The sequence below is a fragment of the Trichosurus vulpecula genome, chromosome 8 (assembly GCF_011100635.1).
Source record: "Trichosurus vulpecula isolate mTriVul1 chromosome 8, mTriVul1.pri, whole genome shotgun sequence".
Taxonomy (NCBI): Eukaryota; Metazoa; Chordata; class Mammalia; order Diprotodontia; family Phalangeridae; genus Trichosurus; species Trichosurus vulpecula.
Genome location: NC_050580.1, coordinates 153731559 through 153754642, shown reverse-complemented (window position 1 = coordinate 153754642; position 23084 = coordinate 153731559). Strand labels below are relative to the sequence as shown.

The window sequence follows — 23084 nt, the reverse complement described above, 5'->3', positions numbered from 1 at the left end:
TGGTACCGGCTGTTAGCCTTAGTTTCGTCCTTGGGCAAAGGGAAATAACCACTACACCCAGTGCCCGGTTCATTGTGAGGATCAAAGGAGACCATGGATTAAAAAGTACTTGGAAAAGCATGAAGCGCTATTATAGTCAATCAATAAACAAGCATTTATGGGGCATCTGCTATGTGCTTTGGGGTGTTCTGAGAGGACTAGCACCTCTCTGCCTCACTCAAATCCAATTCACACGCAAGTCAAGACGCCTCCCAGGATCTCACTGGTCCTCTTCAAAAATGAAGGATGAGCGACATCAACTATGTGCAAGGCTATGGTTGTTATAGGCGGTGCAATGAACAGAGTGCTGGCCCTGGAATCAGAAAGACTCCTCTTCCTGAGTTCAAATCCGGCCTCAGACACTTCCTAGCTGTGTGACCCTGGGCAAGTCACTTCACCCCGTTTGTCTCATTTTCTCATTTGTAAAACTGACTGGAGAAGGAAATGGCAAACAATTCCAATATCTGTGCCAAGAAAATACCCAAAATGGGGTCACGAAGAGTCGGACATGACCGAAGTGACTCAACAACAACGTTGGGGGGCATGGGGTGTTCAGGGAGGACTAGCACCTCTGTCTCACTTAAATCCAATTCACGTGCAAGTCAAGACATCGCCTGTGATGTCACTGGTCCTCTCAGCAACAACAATAACTACGTGCCAGGCTGTTGTCATAGGTGGCACAGTCTATAGAGTGCTAAGCCTGGAGTAAGGAAGATTCAGTTTCCCGCGTTAAAATCTGGCCTCAGACACTTACTGGCTTGTGACCTTGGGCAAGTCACTTAACCCTGTTTGCCTCAGTTTTCTCATCTGTAAAATGGGCTGGAGAAGGAAATGGCAAAACACTCCAGTGTCTCTGCCAAGGAAACCCCAAATGGGGTCTTGAAGAGTTGAACATGATGGGAAATGACTGAACCACAAATGCACCATCACTGCCGTAGGCACTTAAATGTAAAACCAAAAATGAAACAAACAATTCTTGTACTCAGAAGAATTCATATTCTATCAGTGGAGACAACATATTACACATATGGAGAGAGAATACGTATCCCACCCATCCCCTCAAAAGACAAGAAAGTCACAGGAGGGAAGCCTATGGTGCCTGGGGAGAATTAAGAAGATGGTGCTTGGGCAGAATCTGGAAAGGAATTTGAGATTCTGAGAAACAGGAGAGGAGGAGGGAGCATTCCAGGCATGGGCGACAGCCAATAGAGGCAGGAATGTGAAAAGTGCAGTCTTGTGAGGGAGGAACAGCAAATGGACCAGTATGGCTAAATGGTCAAGTGTGTAGAAGAAGAGAAGGAGGTCTAAGAAGACTAGACTGGTAGGAAGGGGCAAGGTTGTGAAGAGTCTTAAATGCCAGGCAGAGGAGTTGACATTTGATCCTGGAGGTAAGAGAGAACCATTGCAGTTTATTGAATAGGGGAGTAGCATAGTCAGCCTTTCACTATTTTTTATGCGAGGCAATCATAGTTAAGTGATTTGCTCGGGGTCCCCCAAGCTAGTAAATGTCCAGCGTCTGAGGCTGGATTTGAACTCAGGTCCTCCTGACTCCAGGGCCAGTGCTCTAACCACTGCACCATCTAGCTGCCCCAAGTCTTTCACTTTAGGAAAATCACCTTGGCAAGCAGGTAGCCCAGTGGGATGAGAACTTGAGAAACCTGGGTTCTAATCTGCTCTCAGATATGGGTGAATTACAAACTTTTGGGAAACCATCGACTTGTCTCTAAAGCACTTATAACTTTCCAAAGCACTTTTCCTTCCATTTTATCATCACAATGACTTTGTGAGGTATGTAGGGCATGAATAGTTCTCATTTTTCCAAGGTGATTTGCCCTGGCTTACACGGCAAGTCAAGGACAGAACCAGGAAAAAACCAAACCAAACCCTAGGTCTCCTGACTCCAGGACTAATATCCTTAGGATTACACCAACCTGCTCCTCCTAGTCTCTCATGCGCTATGCCCCACTCCCCTTTTGTCAATGCAAAGTGCCATAGGAACTTTGCTAATGCTAGGTTATTATGTCATGGAGGCAAAGAGATGGCTAGAGTGCTGGATTTGGAATCCAAAATGATCTGAGTTCAAATCCTGCCCCAAACATTTCCTAACTATGTGACCTGGGTAAATCACTCAATCTCTCCTTGCCCCAATTTCACCATCTGTAAAGGGGGGATAATAATAGCACCTACCTCACAAGATTGATGAAAAGATTAAATATGTAAAGCATTTTGGCAAACTTTGAAGCCTTATCTATGTAAATGCTAGCTATTATTTTTATTATCGATGTTAATTAACAAATATTTATTAAGCACCTACTATGTGCCAGGCGGTGCAGTGGACAAAATGCCAGGACTGGAGTCAGGAAGACTCATCTTCCTAAAATCAAATCCGGCCTCAGACACTTACCGGCTGTATGACCCTGGGCAAGACACTTTACCCTGTTTGCCTCCGTTTCCTCATCTGTAAAATGAGCTAGAGAAGGAAATGGCAAACCTCTCTGGTATCTTTGCTAAGAAAACCCCAACGGGTTCATGAAGAGTTGGACACGACCGAAAACAACTGAACAACAACAAAAGGTGCCAGGGTATTGTTGTTATTATCATGGTTTGCCTACTAGGTAACAGATCATCATTTACCCATACCAACCCTCATGCCCTCCTCCTATGGCTCTTTCTTGAAAGCGGACCTCCTAATTAGCCGCCTAATAAGATAGGTTGGCCAGTTGATCAACAAACATTCATTGAGAACTTATTATGTACCAGGCATTGTTCTATATTCTGAGTATAGAAATCCAAAAGTGAAATTCTGTCCCTGGCCTCAAAGGAGTTCACAACCTAATGAGGGAAAATAAAATAAGCTGGGGGACGGGGGGCGGGGGGGGACAGGACAGGTAGTCTGTTAGAGAGCATGATGGATAAATCCAAAGGTGTATAGCCAGGTGGGGAATAGGATTTGGAAGGAGTCTTGGATTTAAACCTCTCTGGGTCTCAATTTACTCAAAAGTAAAATAAAAAGGTTGGACTCAATGACATCTAAGGGTCCTTGGAGTTCTAAATCTATGCTCCCGTGATCCTAAAAATTAGAGCAAGGCAGCCCCGTGCATCCTGGTCTACATTTATTTTGTTTTATTTTCAGTTAGAAGAAATGAGGGAGACCTGGGCAGCACAAACAGCTGTCAAAGTAGCCAAAAGTCACCATCGTCTAGACAAACAGATTTTATGGGTCCAATTAATTCTGCTGCTCAAAAATAGGCATGGTTAATAGGCGGCTATATTTAGATACCGTCATTATCTGGCTGCCCTAGGGAGGAATTATCCCACTTATTTCATAAGCTCTTAATTCCAAACAGAATTTTGTCCATTGCCACTCTGGATTCTAGATCAGAGTTGCGAGGGTAGGATCAGAAGACTCCATCAACTCCCAGAAACCACTTTGGCTTTTCAGTCACTTAAGCCAAGGGAAGGAAATGAAGAGTTTCTTTAAGATGTTGTCATCATAGTAATATAAAATCACCTATGCAGTATATTTGAAAAGGGAGAGGCACTGGTTGTATATTGCTTTAAAAAAAATCCCACTACCACAGAGGTATAGATGCCTGCTTTCTACCATTAGTGATTCATTTCTTAGCACATGAATACATCAGAACACCTCATTTCCTTCAAAATTCTGTTCAAGTGACACCTTCTAAATGAAGCCTTTCCTGATTCCCCCCTGCACGAGCTGCCTCTCCCCTGCCAAAATGTGTGTGTGTGTAATATGTATGTATGTATGTATATATATATATATATATAGAAAATATATGCTCATATATATCTTGTCTCCCCAAATGGAACATAAACTGCCTAAGGACAAGGACTTTTTCATTTTTGTCTTTTGTCTCCAAAGCCTAGCATAGTGCCTGGCACTTAGTAGGCACTTAATAAATGCATATGGATTGATTGGTTAAAGGTCCTTTATTAAAATTCCACTGTAAAAGATAATACTCTAAGCTATGATCAGCCAATTATATTTTTATTGGTAGACCTAGTAACTAGAAATTTTTTCACTCGTAATGAAAACACTTGGGGGTGGGGAGGCAGGTGCAATTGCCCCAAGTGAGATACAACCCTCATCTCCATGGGTGTTAGGGATCAGGTGGGCCTGGAAGAGGAGTGTCATGCCAAATACCCTCAAGGGTGATAGGTACATTGGCTGGAGGAGTTAAGGCTTGGACCTGGCATTTGCCACAGAAAAGAAGCCCACTCCCTAAAAAGGAAATGTAACTCTTACTGTAGATAATACCCTGGGGCAAAGCTCCATGCACCTCTTACAAATTACAGCATCTTCTGTCTTCATTTGGTGATCTCATAGGTTCCCATGGATTTAATTATCATCTCTCTGCTAATGATTCTCATATCTACTTATCCTGCCCTAACCTCTCTCCTGACCTCCAGTCTTGCATCTCCAAATGCCTTTCAGACATCTCAAAATAGATGTCCGGTAGGCTTCTTAAACTCAACATGTCTGAAACAGAACTCATTATCTTTCCCCCAAACTCTCCCCTGCTCCCACCTTCCTTATTACTGTAGAGGGCACCACCACCCTCCCAGGCCCTCAGGCTCCCAACCCAGGTATCATCCTCAACTCCTCACTATCTCTCACACCCTATATCCAAGCTGTTGGCAAGGCCCAAAACCTTTGTAACATCTTAATACACCACCCACTCTGTCCTCTGATACTGCCACCACTCTACTACACGCCATCACTTCACTTGGTCTACTGAAATAGTCTGCTTGTGGGTCTTCCTGCCTTAAGTCTCTCCTCATTCCATTCCATCCTCCATTCAACCACTAATTTCCCTAAAACACAAGTCTGACCACATCACCCTCATACTCAATAAACTCCATTGGCTCGCCATTGCCTTCAAGATCATATTTAAAATCCTCTGTTCACTGTTCAAAACCCTTCATAACCTAGCCCCCTCTTATCTTTCCAGTCTTCTTCCATCTTACTCCCTACCATATACTCTTCCCATCTAGTGACACTGGCCTCTTTGGCTGTTCCTCAAACAAGACACTACATCTCTTGGCTCAGAGCTTTTTCTTTTGCTGTCTTATCCCTCTTCATCTCCTCCTCTTCCTCCTGGCTTTCCAACCTTCCTTTAAGTCCCTGCTAAAAGCCTATCTTCTACAGGAAGCTTTTCCCAACATTTTTTTTAATTTTTTTTGTTTTTTGGCAGGGCAATTGGGGTTAAATGACTTGCCCAAGGTCACACAGCTAGTACATGTGTCCACCTAGCTGCCCCTCTTAACATTTTTAATTCTAATGCCTTCCCTCTTTTAGTTATTTTCTTTTTATATCATATATAATTTGTTTGTACATATTTATTTGCCTGTCTCCCCCATTAGATTGTGAGTTTCTTGAGGGCAGGGATGTCTTTTGCCTCTTTTTGTATCCTCAGTATTTTTCACATAGTAGCTATCTAATAAATGGTTGTTGACCAACTGACTGGCTCTACTTGTTGGGGCATTAGCCAATAGCCAGTTGAAAACAAGATAGACACCTGGAAGGAGTGCAACCAGAGTGGTCCAAGATTCCCCCAGAGAGGGATGCTGAATGGAGAGAAAGGTAAATACCCAAGACACATTTCACTCAACATTGTGAAATGTGAGAATATCAGAGCTGGAAGAAAACTTAGTCCAACTCTTCATTTTTCCTATAAAGAAACTGTGTCCCAAAGGTGACTTCCAAGATCATGTAACCAGTCAGTGGCAAATCCAGGGCTAGAACCCACATCTTCACTCTGATGTGGAGTGGAATTCTCTGAATTCAGAGAGGGAGAGAGAGAGAGAGAGAGAGAGAGAGTCTGCAGCTTCTCTCCCACCCCTTTCTTCCAATCATTGTTTCCACCAGAAGACAATGTGTTGTGCAGTATCGTGTTGTGTTGTATGTAAATCACCCAAGAACAGACATATCTAATTTCCCTGAAAACACACACATGCATGTCTGAGTAAGCTCAGAGACAAAGGGCAAAGTGTTTGGCAGCTTTTGCCTTTCATACCAGTGCCAAACCCTAAATTTCTCTGAAGATGACTGATACTCTGGGCCCAGATCCCTGAACTGCCTGCCTCTTCTGCCTGAAGTGAAGACAGAGACTTAGGGAACAGCCAAGGCCACCAAGAAGGGCTCTGCATTCTAAGAGTGAGCTATCAGTATTTGGTGTCCTCACCAGCATATCTTTGTCATGGGTCTCTGTCTGGCCTGTTTGACTAGTATGGGTACATAGGTCCAGACTAGAAAGTTTGGAGGATGTCCCTCCTCCAGAATGGTTCCTGCCTCCCTTGCCTCCTGCCTCCCCAATCCCTGCTTCTCATGTTTAAATGCTGTCTGAACCCTCCACCAGAACTGATACCCCACACTAGGAAGAACTCATCTTCTCTCCTCTTTTTTCCTAGGTTGGTGGTGGGAGCTCCATTTGAAACCAATGGTCACCAGAAGACTGGGGACGTTTACAAGTGTCCAGTGGTACAAGGAAATTGTTCCAAACTGAACCTAGGTAACACTACTTATAGTACCTGGCAGGGAGTAAACTCTTCTGTTACTTCTTTCTAAGGTACCATGATATAGTGGACATGGCTCTGGGCTTGGAGATAGGGAGATCCTGGGTTCAAATCCCACTTTGGGCACTTACTACCTATGTGATCTTAGGCAAGTCACTTAAATTTCACCATCTCAAAACCATTGTAAACCAGTTCAGCTCTACACTGTTTTCTACCCTGTAGTCTGCAAACTAGATGGTCTACTAATAATGGCTTTTACATTTTTATATAAAGTTTTATTGTATTTTAAAATATAAAAACCATTCTTAGCCCCTCAGCCTTACAAAAACTGATGGCAGGCCAAACTTGGCTCTCAAGTGGTAGTTTGCTGACCCTCACTCTAGTGCCTTACCCCCTTATCCTACTGTCGATTCAGGCTTGCCAAGCCTCAGCCCTGGTTTACTCTCACCATCCACTGCCTTTGCTCCTGTTCATGTATAGCTTAATGAAGCTGGAGGAAATAACCTGTTACCAATGTGGGAGTTATTTCTCAATCACCCTGTCTGTGTGTAGTCAGAACAAAGACCAAAATCAGTACCAAATTGGAATAAAGTTGAAAAGGAATGTTGGACAAACAAAACAGCTCCAAGATGATCAATTTAAACAAACTAGGAGATGGATCAAGAAACAGAAATGAACAAATGCTATCACTATTTTCTACTAAAGTTAAACAAATTGTAAAGCACCCCAATAAGGCGGCCTAGAAACTGCCTCGAATAGCAAATTTGGGGTTTGTTTGCCGAACAGAGGTATATATATATATATATAGCAACCAAGGACAAAACGAGTTTAGCATGCAAAAACTCACTTGTAAAATCTTAAGGAATAGGAGAATGGAAGATGATGATCAATTTTAGCTCATAAAAAAATGAGCAGCAGAAAGAATAAAGCTGTGGAAGATTTGGCCTGAGATGCTGTGACTGACCTCCACGATCTCAAGAGTATTTAAGGATAAAATTGGAAGAACAACAAACGTGATAGACGGAAAAGGATTGTCAAGATTTTCTTTAAAATGAACTATTTTTTCCATCAATGTCAGAGAAATGATGACAGCTGGACATCAGTGTCACAGTCCCCAATGAGCTGCATGTGTAAGTAGAGACAGCGCTTTAAAACAAACACCAGTAAAGTAGCCAGACCAGACCAAGAAAACAAAGTGGATGCTTATCCAGGAACGTATATAATTTTAAGAATATTAAGGGATCATTCCCCCAGGTATCAGAAAGGAAAGGAGATATACCATGAGATGAGAAAAAATAAATCATGGATGTTTCTATTACCAAGAAGATGAGCAAAAGGAGATCAGTAAATAACAGCTTGTATGTCTACTTTCTCATCTCTACAAAATCTTTAAGAGAAAAATTTACATACATATTGAGGCTTTCCTAGGGGAAAAAATATGAGAAGAGAAAAGGCAGGCTTTTGCAAATGATATTCGGTGTCAGACCACATCTTTACAATCTACAGTCAACTAAAAAATGTAGAGAATACAAGTTCTGCCTGTGCTGATCTTTTCTTCACTATAAAAAGTATCGATCTGGTAAGAGCAGCATGGAACCTTAAAGGCTTTTCTCTGACAAGATGTTTCCCACGCATATATCAAGATCATACAAGATTTTGTGATTGGTGCGACAGAGAGGACTTTATTGATGGACCTCTAATTATTAATAACAAAGAATGCATACAATAGGGAGGCAAATGCTAGCCAAAGGTGTTTGCAGCTGTCATGGACTGTCTAAAGCAGAGCTCAAATGGAAGGAGGATTATTTATAGATCAAGGGTTAAATTGGAGTTAATGGATGGATTTCAGGGGGTCCATGAACTTGGATGGGAAAAATACATCTTTGTAATTTGATGTATTTTAATCATTTTAAAGGGCCAGTTAGGTGGTGCAGTGGATAGAGTGCAGGACCCAGAGTCAGGAAGACTCATCTTCCTGAATTCAAATCTGGCCTCAAACACTGATCAGCTGTGTAACCCTGGGCAAGTCACCTAACCCTATTTGCCTCAGTTTCCTCATCTATCAAATGAACCAGAGAAGGAAATGGTAAACCACTCCAGTACCTCTGTCAAAAACACCCCAAACGGGGTCATGAAGAGTCAGACACAACTGAGCACACACACACACACACACACACACACACACACATACAAACACACGTTTTAAACATCATTCTGAGGAGTCTATAATGCAAAAAGATTAAGAATCATTATTCTAGATGGAGTCCTCCAGGCATCAAAGAAAACATTACAGAGCATCCTCAATGAGATCCAAAATCGCACACACAAAAAAAAAACTTTAGCCACTCTATCCACATAGGATGAAAAAAACAAGTGAATAAAGAATGCCATTTGTCCAGAGTGGGGTGTGCAGTTGATGGGACAACCCACAGAACTCACCCATCAGCATATGCATCTTAGAAAAGCTGCCACAGATCAACAATAAACTGGGCCCAAAATTGAATGAAAGACAAGAGCAGGCTTGACTACATTTGACCTCAAGTTTCTCCCTGAACCAAAACCCCATCTTTTTTACACTAATTTTCTTCTGCTGATGTCATTTGGCTACAAATCAGGGGATATCACGATTTCCAAAGAGTAAAAATTGTAGGTCACTCAGAAGGCAAGGGAGCTGCATGGTGGGCATGGAGAGACTACAGCATGTTACAAATGATGGATTGCTTGTATGAAGTGATGTTAAAGGTATCATTAAAAAGATTTATAACCAAGAAAGGAGATGGGCTGGTCATATAGTGAGAGTGAGGGTTAAAAGAGGGACAGCCCATCTCTCTAGGGCTAGGAGATATAGAAGAGGTCCCTACCACTGTGGGTCAGTCCCTATAGAAGATTTATGGGAGGAAATGGAAAAGGGTACCATAGAAATGGGAAGCAGCATAGTAGGGTAGGAAGAGCGCTCACTCTGGATTCAGAAGATCTGGGTTCAAATTCTACACCTGACAATGACTACTTGTGAGTCCTTGGGGAAGTCAAGGCACCCTGAGCCTCAAACAATTACTCCTTCATCTGTAAAAAAAGGGGGTTAAACTGGCTGGCCTCTGAGGTATCCTCCACCTTCAGATCTAGGAAGGATGAGAAGTCATGGACGGGTGGCAGCAGCATCTTTGGGGAATGAATGATGTCACAAATCTATTGAAAAAACTGACACATACTCTAACCTCTTCGGGGAGCTAGTGCAGTCACAGAAAGATGCCGATTTAGCCGATGAGACATCTTTTCATGATGTTGCAAAAGTCCTGAGAGACTGTTCTGGTTTCAAAACAATCATCAGGACCGTTCCAGCCACACCTTCCAACCGTGCCCCAGCTCCCTGAGAGCGGGGACAGAAGAGAAGGACTGCATGGCAGCCAGACTCCTCCCCATGAGCGGGGGAGACCCCCTAAGTATTAGCAAGATAAGCAGATGGATGAAAGGCTATCATCAAAGCTAAGCTCTGAGAATACACGAATCTCAGCCAAGAAGCCAAACCACCAGCTGTCCCAGTTACATGATGGTGTTTTATCCAGATGTCAACAGCAGCAGTTCCAACTCCACAGGTTAGAAATTCAAAGCACAGTCAGGACTCTCTCTCTCTCTCTCTCTCTTTCCCTCCCTCCCTCTCTCTCTCTCCCTTCTCTCTTTCCCTTCTCTCTCTTTCCCTTCTCTCTGTCTCTGTCTCTGTCTCTGTCTCTGTCTCTGTCTCTCTGTCTCTCTCTCTCTGTCTCTCTCTCTCTCTCTCTCTCTCTGTCTCTCTCTCTCTCTCTCAGTTGGAGGGAAGAGAAGGAAGAGAATGATCTTATAAAACAGGATAGAAGAGGTAGAAGAAGGCACCACATCATTAGGGTTTAGATTTTCTTTACTTTTGTTGCCCTAGTCTGGGTGAAATTACACCTTCCCCAAACTCTGAAATCAGACAGAACTCATTCCTGGGATCATCAATTCAGAGCTAAAAAGAACTCATCAGCTAGCCCAGCCCTCTCATTTTATATGTGAAGAAACTGAGGCGCTAAGAAGGAACGTGACTTGCCCAACCAAGGTCACAGGGAAATATTTGGCTTGCTATTCCTAGTTCTCCTTTTATAAATCTTGATTAACACTGCCCCCAAGATCATCCATCTGAGCATCATTGAGCATAAAGATGAGAAAAATGAAATAACAATAATCTATGTGCTAAGCATTGGGCATATAGGTACTTCCTAGCTGTGTGACCTTCATCAAGTCACTTAATCCTGTTTGCCTCAGTTTCTCAACTGTAAAATGAGCTGGAGAAGAAAATGGCAAACACTCCAAGATCTTTGCCAAGAAACCCCCCCAAAAAATGAGGTCATGAAGAGCTGGACACAACTAAAACAACTGAATACAGATGAAGAAATTGAGGCAGAAAATAGTTAAGTGACTTGCCCAGAATCACACAACTAGGAAGTATCTAAGGCAAGATTAGAACTCAGGTCTTCTTGATTCCAGGTTCAGCAATCTATCCATTGTACTTCCTGCCTCCTTAAAATCTAGATTCCCTTAAAAAATAATTGAAAGCAAAAATCTATATAAGGCTATACAAGGAATCAGAGCAATGCAAAAAACAAAACAAACAATTCAACATGAATCCAAAACTTTACTACAGAGACTTGAGAATCAAAGAAATCAGAGGAGAGAGAGAAACCCCCCAAAGAAAGAGAATGTGGAAAATGTTTGGTCATATATATGATCACAAGAAACCAAATACAACAAAAATGCAAGTTGGATCAAAAAAGAAACAGAAAGCTTGCCGACAGTTACTATAATGAATGACAGAACAGTTGCATCAAGGGAGATGACTGAAACTCTAACTTCTCAGCAAAACTAAAAAGCAGGGAAGCCAGATAAGAGCCGTAATCATTGGCTCAAACACTCCACAGTAGTGCCTGAATTACTAGCAGCAGTTTACTGGGTTCCCCTCAGAAGCCAGCCCAACCTCATCTTTCTTAACTAAAGGTATCATTTATTTTCTCCTTAAAGATCAAGAATCCCTCCAAATACAGGTCAATGACATATGTATCTACTTTATATAAGCATTCACTGCTTGACTCTCAGAAAAAAATCTATAAACAAAAGAATAGATAGATGAGGAACAAAAGGTGTCCCAAAAGGTCTCAGGGTACACAGAGCAACTCACTATCGATTCAGTAATTATTAAACAAGCCCAACATCTAACCTAGTTTGACTGATTAGCACAAAGTTTTTGACTCAGTTCTGCCCTCATAGTTTGTTTGTGTATTGTAAATATATAAAATAGACTCTTGTCTAATGAAAACACTAGAGTATTTCATGTCCTCATGGAAAACTGTTCTTTAAAACATGCCAGCAAAATAATAATGTCAAGAACAATTGACGTAAAATATGCCATTTTTCATGGAAGCAGTTTAAGCTCATTGTGGTTTCGTCAGGGGTCCTTACCCTTTTCTGTGTTCTGGATCCTTTGGGCAGTCTGGTGAAGCCTTTGGACCCTTTCTCAGAATAATACTTTTAAATACATAAAAATATAGAATTAATCAGGAAATCAATTATATTTTTTTTTAAAAAAAACAAAATATTTTTAAACAAGTTTGTAGACTTTTAAGGTTAAGAATCCCTGGTCTGGTCTTAAATATATGATCATGTCTTCTAAACAGAATTAAGTATGAATCCCAGATTAAAGACAGAGTCAAGCCACAGCATCATGTTAATCATTTTATGTACATGATAACATCAGGCTATCAAAGTGCTCTTTCATCTTATGGAATCTTTTTCCAAGGATAGTAAAATTCCACTTGTACTAAATATATGTGAAATGTCTTAGATATTCGAAGTAAAAATAGAGACTGATGGCTTTGAGCATGAATCTAGAAGTCCAATTAAAACAGCAGATAAAAGTACCAAAAACTACATTTGTCTCCTCCAGGCAAAACACATCACTCAAAAAGACATAAAAGAGAAGGCTGTGGCCGAATATGTTAAGAAACTTACCGGCAGCCTGAAAACAGATCTAAATGGGAAGAACATATTTAAAGCTCTTAACACCTACCCAATGCCCATCTCCATGTAGCCTTTTGCCACTTTTAAGTGAACCACAACAGATTTGCAAAGTATCCTAACAAAAACAATCTTAATACACAGGGTCTATCATCCTAAGGCATCTATCGAAAATATAGGAAAAATTAACACTTCATCATCAAAAAAGGAGTAAGAGGATTAGAGCACATTTTTTAAAATAAGGTGTAAAGCCTACAGAAATGCTTCTGGAACAAAAAGGCATCACTTCACCAATAAGGAATAAAGGCTGATAACAGGAACACACCACTGAATTTGTCAAATATAACTAAAAATGGTTCAGTTCCAAATGAAGCCAACATCCAAGAATAATCAAAAAAAAATCAAAAGGCCCTTACATGGATTCAGAAAAGTGCCAAAGAAATGGCTGAATCATGCAGATTTGTTTATGGAAAAGAAAGGGCTTATTGATGGCCATTCAGGACCAGGTCATTGCCACCAGAAATTACAGAACCATTAGCCTTAAGGAATCTGGACTTAGTGATCAATTATGAAAAGAAATGGTAGAAACAATGTAACACACCATGCTAAAACTTTAGCACCACCCAGTATATAACAATGGGGCAACTAGGTGGTACAGTGGATAGAGTTCAGGTCCTGGAATCTGGAAGACTCATCTTCCTGAGTTCAAATCCGGACTCAGACATTGACTAACTATGTGATCCTGGGAAAGTCACTTCACCCTATTTGCCTCAGTTTCCTCATCTGTAAAATGAACTGGAAAAAGAAATGGCAAACCACTCCAGTATCTTTGCTAAGAAAAACCCAAAACGGGTCACAAAGAGTTTGACACAACTAAAACAACTAAACTACAAATATATAATAAGCTATGACCTGGTAGCTAGACTTACGCATCAGAAGCTTCCTGTCTTTCAAGGACTGGTCCACAGTATAGACATAGACCTCAAAATATCCTAGAAAATTTAACTCATAAAATTGGATTGGAATTGGAGGATTATCACATTTCAAACTCTTGTTCCCAGTAATACTAACCCCATAAAAACTTACAAATAATGTTTCTGATAGAAGATGCCATACCAAATACTCCTAATTTCCAAATTACATGGAAAGAAGGTTTTTACAATATAGAAAACTGACAGAGGAGATCAAAATCATGTGGGAATACTATAATACGTACATTAACATCATTCTTGTTATCCAGTCTGCTACTGGGGTTGTACTGAGGATGTCTACAGTGACCTTATAGAATATTCACACCTTAATAACTTTATTCAAATAACAAAAAGCAGTTATTTTATTCACCTATGCAATGGTCTGTAGAACATTAAATATAAAAGAATAAAAGCATAACGGCAACTTGTCCCTGAACTGTTTCTATCTGAACCCCACTGAAAACAGAATGAGATGATATTAACTGACATTTGTATGGCACTTCAAGATTTGCAAAGTGCACTATACACATTACCCCCTTGGATTCTCAGAGCGCCCCTTTGATTCTCAGAGTGACTCTTTGAGTTTAGGGTTGTTATTATCCCCATTCAGAGAAGTTGAGTGATTTGTCCAGAATCCCACAACTAATAAGTGCCTGAAGCGGGATTTGAACCGAGGTCTTCCTGACCCCCAGCTCAGCATTCTCTCCATGATATTTGAGACTGTTGTCCTTTTCCTAAGTGGCTAGAGGCACTGGGGGAGCAATAAGCCAGGAGATGAGGAAATTGACGATCAAAAAGTTCACAATCTTGGAGTTTCCTCCTTCCCATGGGGGAAACATGAATAGCAGCCACGGGCAATTGGAATCCATATAAGCTTCAACCCCATAGTGGAAAAATAAAAAGCACAAAGCCCAAGCTCTAGATTTCCTAAGATCTTTCCAGGCAGCAATCTTCACTCCATGTGCTCCTGCTGCTTGGAATTCTCTTTCTTCTCCCATGGTTTTTGGCTGGGGCCAGAGATCTATAGCTACGGCCAGCCTTATATTCAGGCAGAATTAGCAACCCCTGATTTAAATGTAAGTAGACAGGGAGAGATCATAAACAACCTCTCTCCCACTGATGATTAATTTTTCCCATCGGTTTGTTCCCACTTCCCAGTTAGAGAGGCCTTTAGGGTTGGTCTAATAGCATTCCCATCTAAAATGTAAAACTGCCCTGGACAGGCTACATTTGGTCATTTATACTTTAGTGTAAATGAAGTTAATAGATTGATTACCTTCTAAAATTTAGCTGAGATGTATGCCTAGGGGATTTGGTGGAGGGAGAAAGGTTTGAAGGACAGAGAATTTAGAAATATAACTGTTCCTGTTCTCTGAATTTCAAGCTTTATCTCATTCACGAATGTCGGAAGGAAATGAGCAATCCATTGATCAACAAGCCTTTATTAAATACTTTCCATATGCTCAGTACTATGTATACAACCCAAAAATGAGACAGTGCCTGCCCTCAAGGAGTTTACATTCTGTTGGGGTGGGAGGATTCTCAGAAGGTATGAATCAGAGTGACAGTTTTTTTTCTGCTCCTGAAACATGAACTCTTAAAGGTCAATCTCCAGTGGTACAACATGTACCTAGACTCTCATGCAATTCAGAAGCACAACCACGCAAAACTTCCCAAGGATATACTCAAAGGACAAGAAAATAGCATTACTAGACCCAGCAGAAAAAAAAATAATAATGCGAGGGCATCCAGTTGTAAAAGCCATGCTGTTCTACTATGATGAAATGCTATTTGTCTCCTTCCCTCTCTCCATATAGTACATGGATCTGCAAGCACAGGGTATGAGGACTTATTTCCAATCTCCCACAGTGTACTCCCTTCTTATATGTGCTGACTCTAGGGAGGCTTGGCATGAGATAAGATCCCGATAGCATTCTGGGTCATCTCCAGTCATCTTGAGGAATATCAGGTCACTGGATCCAGATGGCTCTGGAGGAGAAAGTGAGGCTGTTGACCTTGCTTGCACAGCCCTCCCTCACTCAAATCAAAGTCAGCTGCAAGTCAGGTCATCATTTCCCTGATGTCATGGTCCTCTTGGAAAACAAAGGACAAACACAAGATCCCAATAACACCAAAATACTCTTTGGGCTTATTAGCCTCAGCTTTTGTCTTCCCAACCCGAAGATGTTCCTCACTGTACTGATAATGGAGCACTGTGGGAGGAAGATGGTTATTAATGGAAGTTTTTGGTTCCCAGATAAGAAAGTCCCTGATAGGTAATGGTGAAGAGGTACAAGGCTCCATGCCCAAAAATAGCTGTCCCGTTGGCCTGGTTCTCTACCTACCTATCTCACTGCTTCTCCTCAGTCTCCTTTGTTGATCTTCATCTATGTCATGACAACTAAATATTCCTCCCAGGGATGGGGAAACCTGCAGCCTCAAGGCAACATGTGGCCCTCTAGGTCCTCAAGTATGGCCCTTTGACTGAATCCAAACTTCACAGAACAAATCCCCTTAAAAAAGTTTTGTGAAGTTTGGATTCAGTCAAGGGGTGACACTTGAGGACCTAGAGGGCCACATGTTGCCTTGAGGCCACAGATTCCCCACCCCTGCCCAAGATGATCTCTGCCCTTGTACTCTTTTCCCTTTATACTATCTCATTGAGTGATTTCATCAGCTCCCACGGATTCAATTATTATTTCTACGCTAATGATTCCTAGATCCATATATTCAGCTCTAGTCTCTCTCCTGAGCTCCAGTCTTATATCACCAATCACTACTTAACATCTCAAAATGATTATCTCAGAAGCATCTCAAAACAGAAGTCATTATCTTTCCCCCCAAGTCCTCCCCTCTCCCAACATTACAACTATCAAAGGCATCACCATCTTCTTAGTCTCCCAGGTTTGCAAACTCAGTCTCATGTCCTCACTCATACTCACCCCAGATATCCAATCTGCTGCCAGACCTTGTCAATTCTACCACCATTCCATCCACACAGCTACCTCATCACTTCACTCCTGCACTATTGCAGGAGCCTTCTAATTCTTCTCCCTGCCTCGAATCTCTCTTCACTCCAATCCATCCTCCACCCAGCTGTCAAAATGATTTAGCTAAAGCACAGATCTGACTGTGTGACTCACTTATTCAATAAACTCACGTGGCTCACAATTATCAAATATAAAATCCTGCTTGGCATTTTAAGCTCTTTGCAACCTGGCCCCTTCCTACCTTTCTAATCTTCTTACACTTTATTCCCCTCGGCATACGGTGCATATGTCACATCCAGGTACACTGGTCTAATTGCTGGACCTCAAATAAAACATCCCATCTCCCAACTTCATACCTTTGCACTGGCTATTCTCCATGCCTGAAATGCTATCCCTCCTAATCCCCATCTCATAGCTTTCCCGACTTCCTTCAGGACTTAACTCAAATGCCTGCTTCTGCTGGAGGCCTTCCCTCCTGCTTCGTCCCTTTCCTCTGAGATTTGCATCTGAGTTCCTCAAGGGCAGGAATGGTGTATTGTCCTTTATTTTTATACTCAGCACTTAGGATGGCACCTGGCACACAGTAGGCACTTGATAAATTATTGTTGACTCATTTGCTCCCTCCCTCTCCATCACATAGCCTGACATTCTGCCATTAGAATTTCATTCCTTTCTGTTGAAGTTTTGATTGTTGATAAAATGAAAATATCCCTAGAACATGGGTTCTTTTTTGTCTATTATTTATTTTGTTTATTTTTTAAAATTCATTTTTTTTATTTTGAGTTCCAAATTCTCACCTCCCCTCCTGGCCCTATCCCACCCATTAAGAAGATAAGCAATACAATACCTGTTATACATGTGAAGTCATGCAAAACATATTTCCATATTAGCCATGTTGCAAAAAAAAAGCAAGAAAAAATAAGGAAAGTAAAGAAAAATATATGCTTCAATCTGCTTTCAGAGTCCATCAGTTCTCTCTCTGGAGGTGCACAGCATTTTTCATCATGAGGGATTCGAATTGTCATGGATCATTGTATTAGTCAGAGTAGCTAAGTCTTTCACAGTTAATTATTGTTACAATACTGTTCTTACTATGTACAATGTCCTCTTGGTTCTGCTCACTTTATTTTGCATCAGTTTATATAAGTCTTCAAAGGTTATTCTGAAACCATCCTTTCATCATTTCCTAGACACAATAATATTCCATTACATTCACATACCATCACTTGTTCAGCCATTCCTCAACTGATGAACATCTCCTCAATTTCCAGTTTTGTCACCACAAAAAGAGCTGCTATAAATACTTTTGTACATATAGGTCCTTTCCCTTCTTCTTCGATCTCTTTGGGATATAAATCTAGTAGTGGTATTGCTAGGTGCAAAAGTCCAAAAACTAGGTCTTTTAGGCATAGTGGAACATGGGTTTGTGACCTTTTTGTGTCAGGGACACTTTGGGCAGCCTAATCAAGCCTATTTACCCCTTCTCAGAATAATTTTTTAAATGCATAAAATAAAATACATAGGATTACAAAGGAAATCAATTATAGTGAAAATAAAATGTAATTTTTCCCCATCCAAGTTAATGGACCCCTTGAAATTTATCCATGGACCCACTCCATAAACCAACCCCCAAGTTAAGAACCTCTGCAATGCAGGAATAGATAGATAATGATGATTCATTAAGCATTTACTATGTACCAGGCACTGTACTAAATGATAGGGATACAAATATGAGTGAGTCCCTGCCCTCAAAGTGGTACTTCTAATGAGGAAAGACAAGACATAAAGGGGTGTTAGAAGGGAGGGCAGCACAATAATGGAGATGACAGGTAGGAGGCTTAGAAGCGTGGTTCTGGTTAAGATAAGATAAACACATCTATCAGACACCAATATCTCGGGCAGAGTCCAAGGTTCTAGCTAAGGATTTGGGGAGGAAAGGGGAGGATGGAGATGGTGGCCAGAGCGGAGGCAGCATGGCATGGAGATGGCTTGGATGCACCTTACGCTACTATAAGCTCATACCATATTAGCGTGAATGGATCTGTTAGCTCATCTCCAGAGGCTGAGAGCAGTGACCTGCGGAATGAAACCCCAGAGAGGCGGTTTTGATAGGGAAGAAGAGAGACAACACAGTCTTTGGCGAGGCCGTGAAGAGCGCAGCATTTGGGGACTTGGGAGATTTTAGAGAGCACCGTGAAAGCCCAGGCTGAACGGGAAGGGCGGGGAGCATCTCTGAAAGGAGCCAAGGATGGACTTTGAAGGGGCGTTCCATTGACTTTACATCTGTACTGAGCACTGGCCCTGATCCCAGACAAGCTGTGCCTTAAGTTTCCCTTAGAGCTAAGACCCCCAACCCAATAGCCTTCCCAGAGGCCAAAAAGCTATTAAACAAAATATTTGCCCTCTGCCAGGCTGCTGTGGGGCCAAGCCCTCCCACTACACCTTGTCTATTTACTGAACCAAGCCCGTAAAATTAACAGTCCCTAGCCAGGGAGCTCAGTAGCAGAAGCTTTGAAAGTCTGGGCGCAGAACCAATCCCAGGCAAAATTGCAAAGTTGGCAAAGTTTGTCTGCAAGGCCACCACCCTCTGTGGCCTTTCCCCCATCCATAGTACATTTTCTATTCTAGAAAAGCTTTCCATTCACACACGTACACACACACACACACACACACACACACACACACACACACACACACTCTAACTCTCTCTCTCCCTCTCTCTCTCTCTCTCTCTCTCTCACTTTCACTCTCTCTCTCTCCCCTCCTTCCTATTCTCCCTCCCTGGTATCAGTCATGAGCACTTTGATAGGGTTGATTTGTGACACTATACTCCCTCTCCTCAAGGTATTGTCTTGGGAACTTGATTTCTGATTAAAGAATGACAGTTTATATAATATTTTATGGGGCTCAGAGGAGACATTTGGCAGAAGGGGGAGGGGAAATTGATGGACAATAATATAATGTGATATAATATAATGTAATATATTATGAAATGTGAGCTATTATTATAATGGGCTAGTTCATCCCTTGAGTAGGGCTCAGAAGGGTAGAACACAAGCTTTGATAGGGATTGAGAGAAAGTAGTTGATCTAAGTCATGGAAAAATCAAGCAATTTGAATCCTTCTCTTCTGAAAACTCAGAAAACTCCAAAGAGTTGAGGCTGGGAGTCCGGGGGGCAGATGGGAGGGAGAGAACAGACACTAGAACCAAGAGAAAGAGAACTGAATTTGTTCTTTGGGGGAAAAAATATAAGAGCATGTAGGTGGTACAGAGCACTGGCCTTAGACTCAGGAAGATCTGAGTTCAAATCTGACCTCAGATACTTACTAGCTATGTGACCCTGAGCAAGTCACTTAACCCCAATTGCCTCAAAAAAAACAGAGAAAGAAAGAAAAAAGTATCATTTCTCCCATGATCTTTATTAATGACTTTTCTTTAAATGATGTGCTGAATACTGTACAAAGCAAGTAAACCACATTCAGGCCCTGCCCCCCAACTACTTCTAGTCTAAGACCATGATTCCTAACCATTCTTAGCACTTGGAGAAAGGAGAGCTGGCGTCTGTTCTGTTTGGTTTGGTTTTGTTTGGAGGGAGTGCAGGGAGGGGAGCGGGATGACAGAGGGATGGATCTATGATATTATTGTCATAGGGAACTCCCAGTGAGAAGACTCCCTCTATTCATACAGATCAGTACCTGCTGAACAACTTATTGTTTTAGAGAGTCTCCGGGGGACACTGAGAAGATAGACAGTATTTGTTAGTGATGGGATTTAAACTCAGGTCTTTCTGACTCTAAGGCTTCAGATTCAGAATCCTGTGTAGACTTAACAGGAGGCTAGATATCATTCAAGCATAGGTCCAGGACTTATGCATAGCCAAACTAGGCAGCCATATATGTAGAACAATTTGAGGACATCAGAATATATCTGCACAAATATATCTCCCCATCTGTGCTGTTACAAGGCCTGAATTCTATGTGTGTGTGTATACGTGATGATGATGATGATGGTGGTGGTGGTGGTGATGATGATGGCAATGGTGGTGGTGATGATGATGATGGTGGTGGTGGTGGTGGTGGTGATGATGGTGATGGTGATGATGGTGGTGGTAGTGGTGGTGATGGTGTTGATTTGAATACAATATTGATGGGGTCATTGGGAGCACAAGGGAAGGGAAAAACGGATTTATTGGAAAGATGGGGTGGGGAGAGTAGGTCACAATGTGGTTCCTTGAGCAATCAGGAAGATTAGAGAACAGAAAAGGAACAAAAAGATGCCACCTGAGGTGAAAAGAACTGATGGGTATACCAGAGACAAACCTGGCCAACTTCCCAATTCTTTCTAGGATTCTCTATCTCCAAGAAAGTTATGATAATCTCATTGATACTAACGCAGAGTCCTAGGCTATGTTCTATTCTGATATTCCCCTTTTCCCCTTGATCTCCTTCATTAGGAAGAGTGACCCTGTCTAACGTGTCTGAGAGGAAGGATAACATGCGCCTGGGCTTGAGCCTCACCACCAACCCCAAAGATAACAGTTTTGTGGTAAGAAACAACTCTATCCTTTCTTGTTCCCATCCCCAAGTTCTTTCCACTACCACCACATTCAGCATCCCTCCTCTACCCTAAACCCATGGATTCCATACTGATTTAGAAAGAAGTCATGGGTAAGAGAGTAATTCATCTGAAGGTGAACTCCAGGTGGGAAGAGCAGCAGATTCTCCTTTCTCTTTTTCCCAAGTGTAAAAGAAAGAGTTCTGGCTGCCCCCATCTCTCCTCAGGGAGCTCTGATTAAAGAGCCATAGTTCCCACCTCTAGGGAGCTCCTGCTATGAAGAGGGAGACAGCCCCTGCCTTGGGAAGTTCCTAGTTAAGCAGGGGGCAAAAGACGTACACAAGATCTGAAGACATTTTCAAAGAACCATCGAAAGGAGTGAAAATTAATATACTGGAAATCATGCTCATGAGAGCTCAAGGGGTGAACAAATGATCTAGGTCAGGCCCTCACCTAGCCTGGGGTGCATCCTGGTGATTAAAGTGATTAACCAGAATGCTGGGCTGGATGGGGTTCACGGATATCAATAAATCTAGAAAACTAGACAGTAGCTGTGAAATTTCCTCCCCTCCTAGTCAAAGCCAGAAGGAATCTGGTCAACACTGAGCCACCCGAGGAACACTAAAGAGGGATGAGCACAAGGCATCTGTGAATGATAGTTTGTCACCCTTGAGTCTGAGCTAAGCAATGTTAGTTAGCCACACTCCCTTCTCATTTAGCTGCCTAGGGGCTACTGTGAGCCCAGGGAATCTAAGCTAGGTAGGCTTTGCTGGGGAAATGCACTCAGAGGAGATGAATCTTCAATATTTTGAATATGAGGAGAAACAAACTTTGATACATAGTAGGCACTGAATAGGTGCTAATTAAGAAAAAAGAAAAGTTGATTGGATCCTGGGATGAAGTAGGGAGTAAAGGACAGTAAAAAGACAGTAAAGGAAACAGTTAAACCCCTGTGCATCCGCCATGGTTTCCAGCCTTGCACATGGTAATGGCTAGTATTTATATAATGTTTTAAAGTTTGTAAAGCACTTTATTAATATCATCTCATTTGAACCTCACAACAACCTGTAAGGTAGATGCTTTTATTATCCCCATTTTACAGTTGAGGAAATTGAGGCTGAAAGAGGTTTAGAACTTGCCCATGGGGCAGCTAGGTGGCACAGTGAGTAGAGCACCAGCCCTGGAGTCAGAAGAACCTGAGTTCAAATCCGGCCTCAGACACTTGACACACTTACTAGCTGTGTGACCTTGAGCAAGTCACTTAACCCCAATTGCCCCCCCCATCCAAAAAAATAAAAAATAAAAATAAATAAAGAACTTGCCCAAAGTCCCACAGCTAGGGAATGACTGAGGCTCAGACCTTCCTGACTCCAAGTCCAGTGCTCAGAAAATATATGTACATTGACTGAATGATATATTGAAATGATAATGCTGCTGCTTGTCCCCTGACACTGGTCTGGAAAGGAACTCGATAGAATTATGGATTATTATCTTGGGCACAAGATGGGCTTCTGGGCTGCCCTCTGGGAGCTGTTTCCAGAGAGTCAGCTGAGGAGAAGAAGGCTTTGGAGCATCTTTGTCCCACAGGCTTCCCTCCCAGTGAAAGGCTTCTAAACATCATCTGCTCTTAGGCAGCTGATCCCTTCATTCCCCTAGACCTTTCTACACAATAGTGGGACATAACAGACAGAGTTATCTGGGAGCTCCAGACACATGGAACTATATACTACACGATAACTCAGGGCAACAGCCAAAGGAGGAAATTTGAGATGGAAAAAAGCAGCTCTCCCAGCTGGTACTAAAAAATACCTACGGCTCATAGATTCACAAGCAGCCCACACTTCTCTAAAACAAAGTGAAAGGGACTCCCCCAGCCTTTCTTCTTCCCACATTCCACTTGGGCTGCAGGATACCCTTTGAAACTTCTTAAAAGAAGTGTCTAGCACATAGTAGGTGCTTAATAAAATT

The 23084-nt window shown here is 41.9% G+C and overlaps 1 protein-coding gene across 1 annotated transcript in view; it reads left to right on the top strand.

Moving 5' to 3' along the window:
• The window catches only part of ITGA11 (integrin subunit alpha 11), a 149625-nt gene that overhangs the window by 39465 nt on the left and 87076 nt on the right, over positions 1 to 23084 (top strand). The window contains exons 3-4 of the mRNA XM_036736583.1: positions 6472 to 6572; positions 21016 to 21107. Coding sequence (XP_036592478.1) covers positions 6472 to 6572; positions 21016 to 21107 — 193 coding nt within the window. The remainder of the gene's footprint in view (positions 1 to 6471; positions 6573 to 21015; positions 21108 to 23084) is intronic.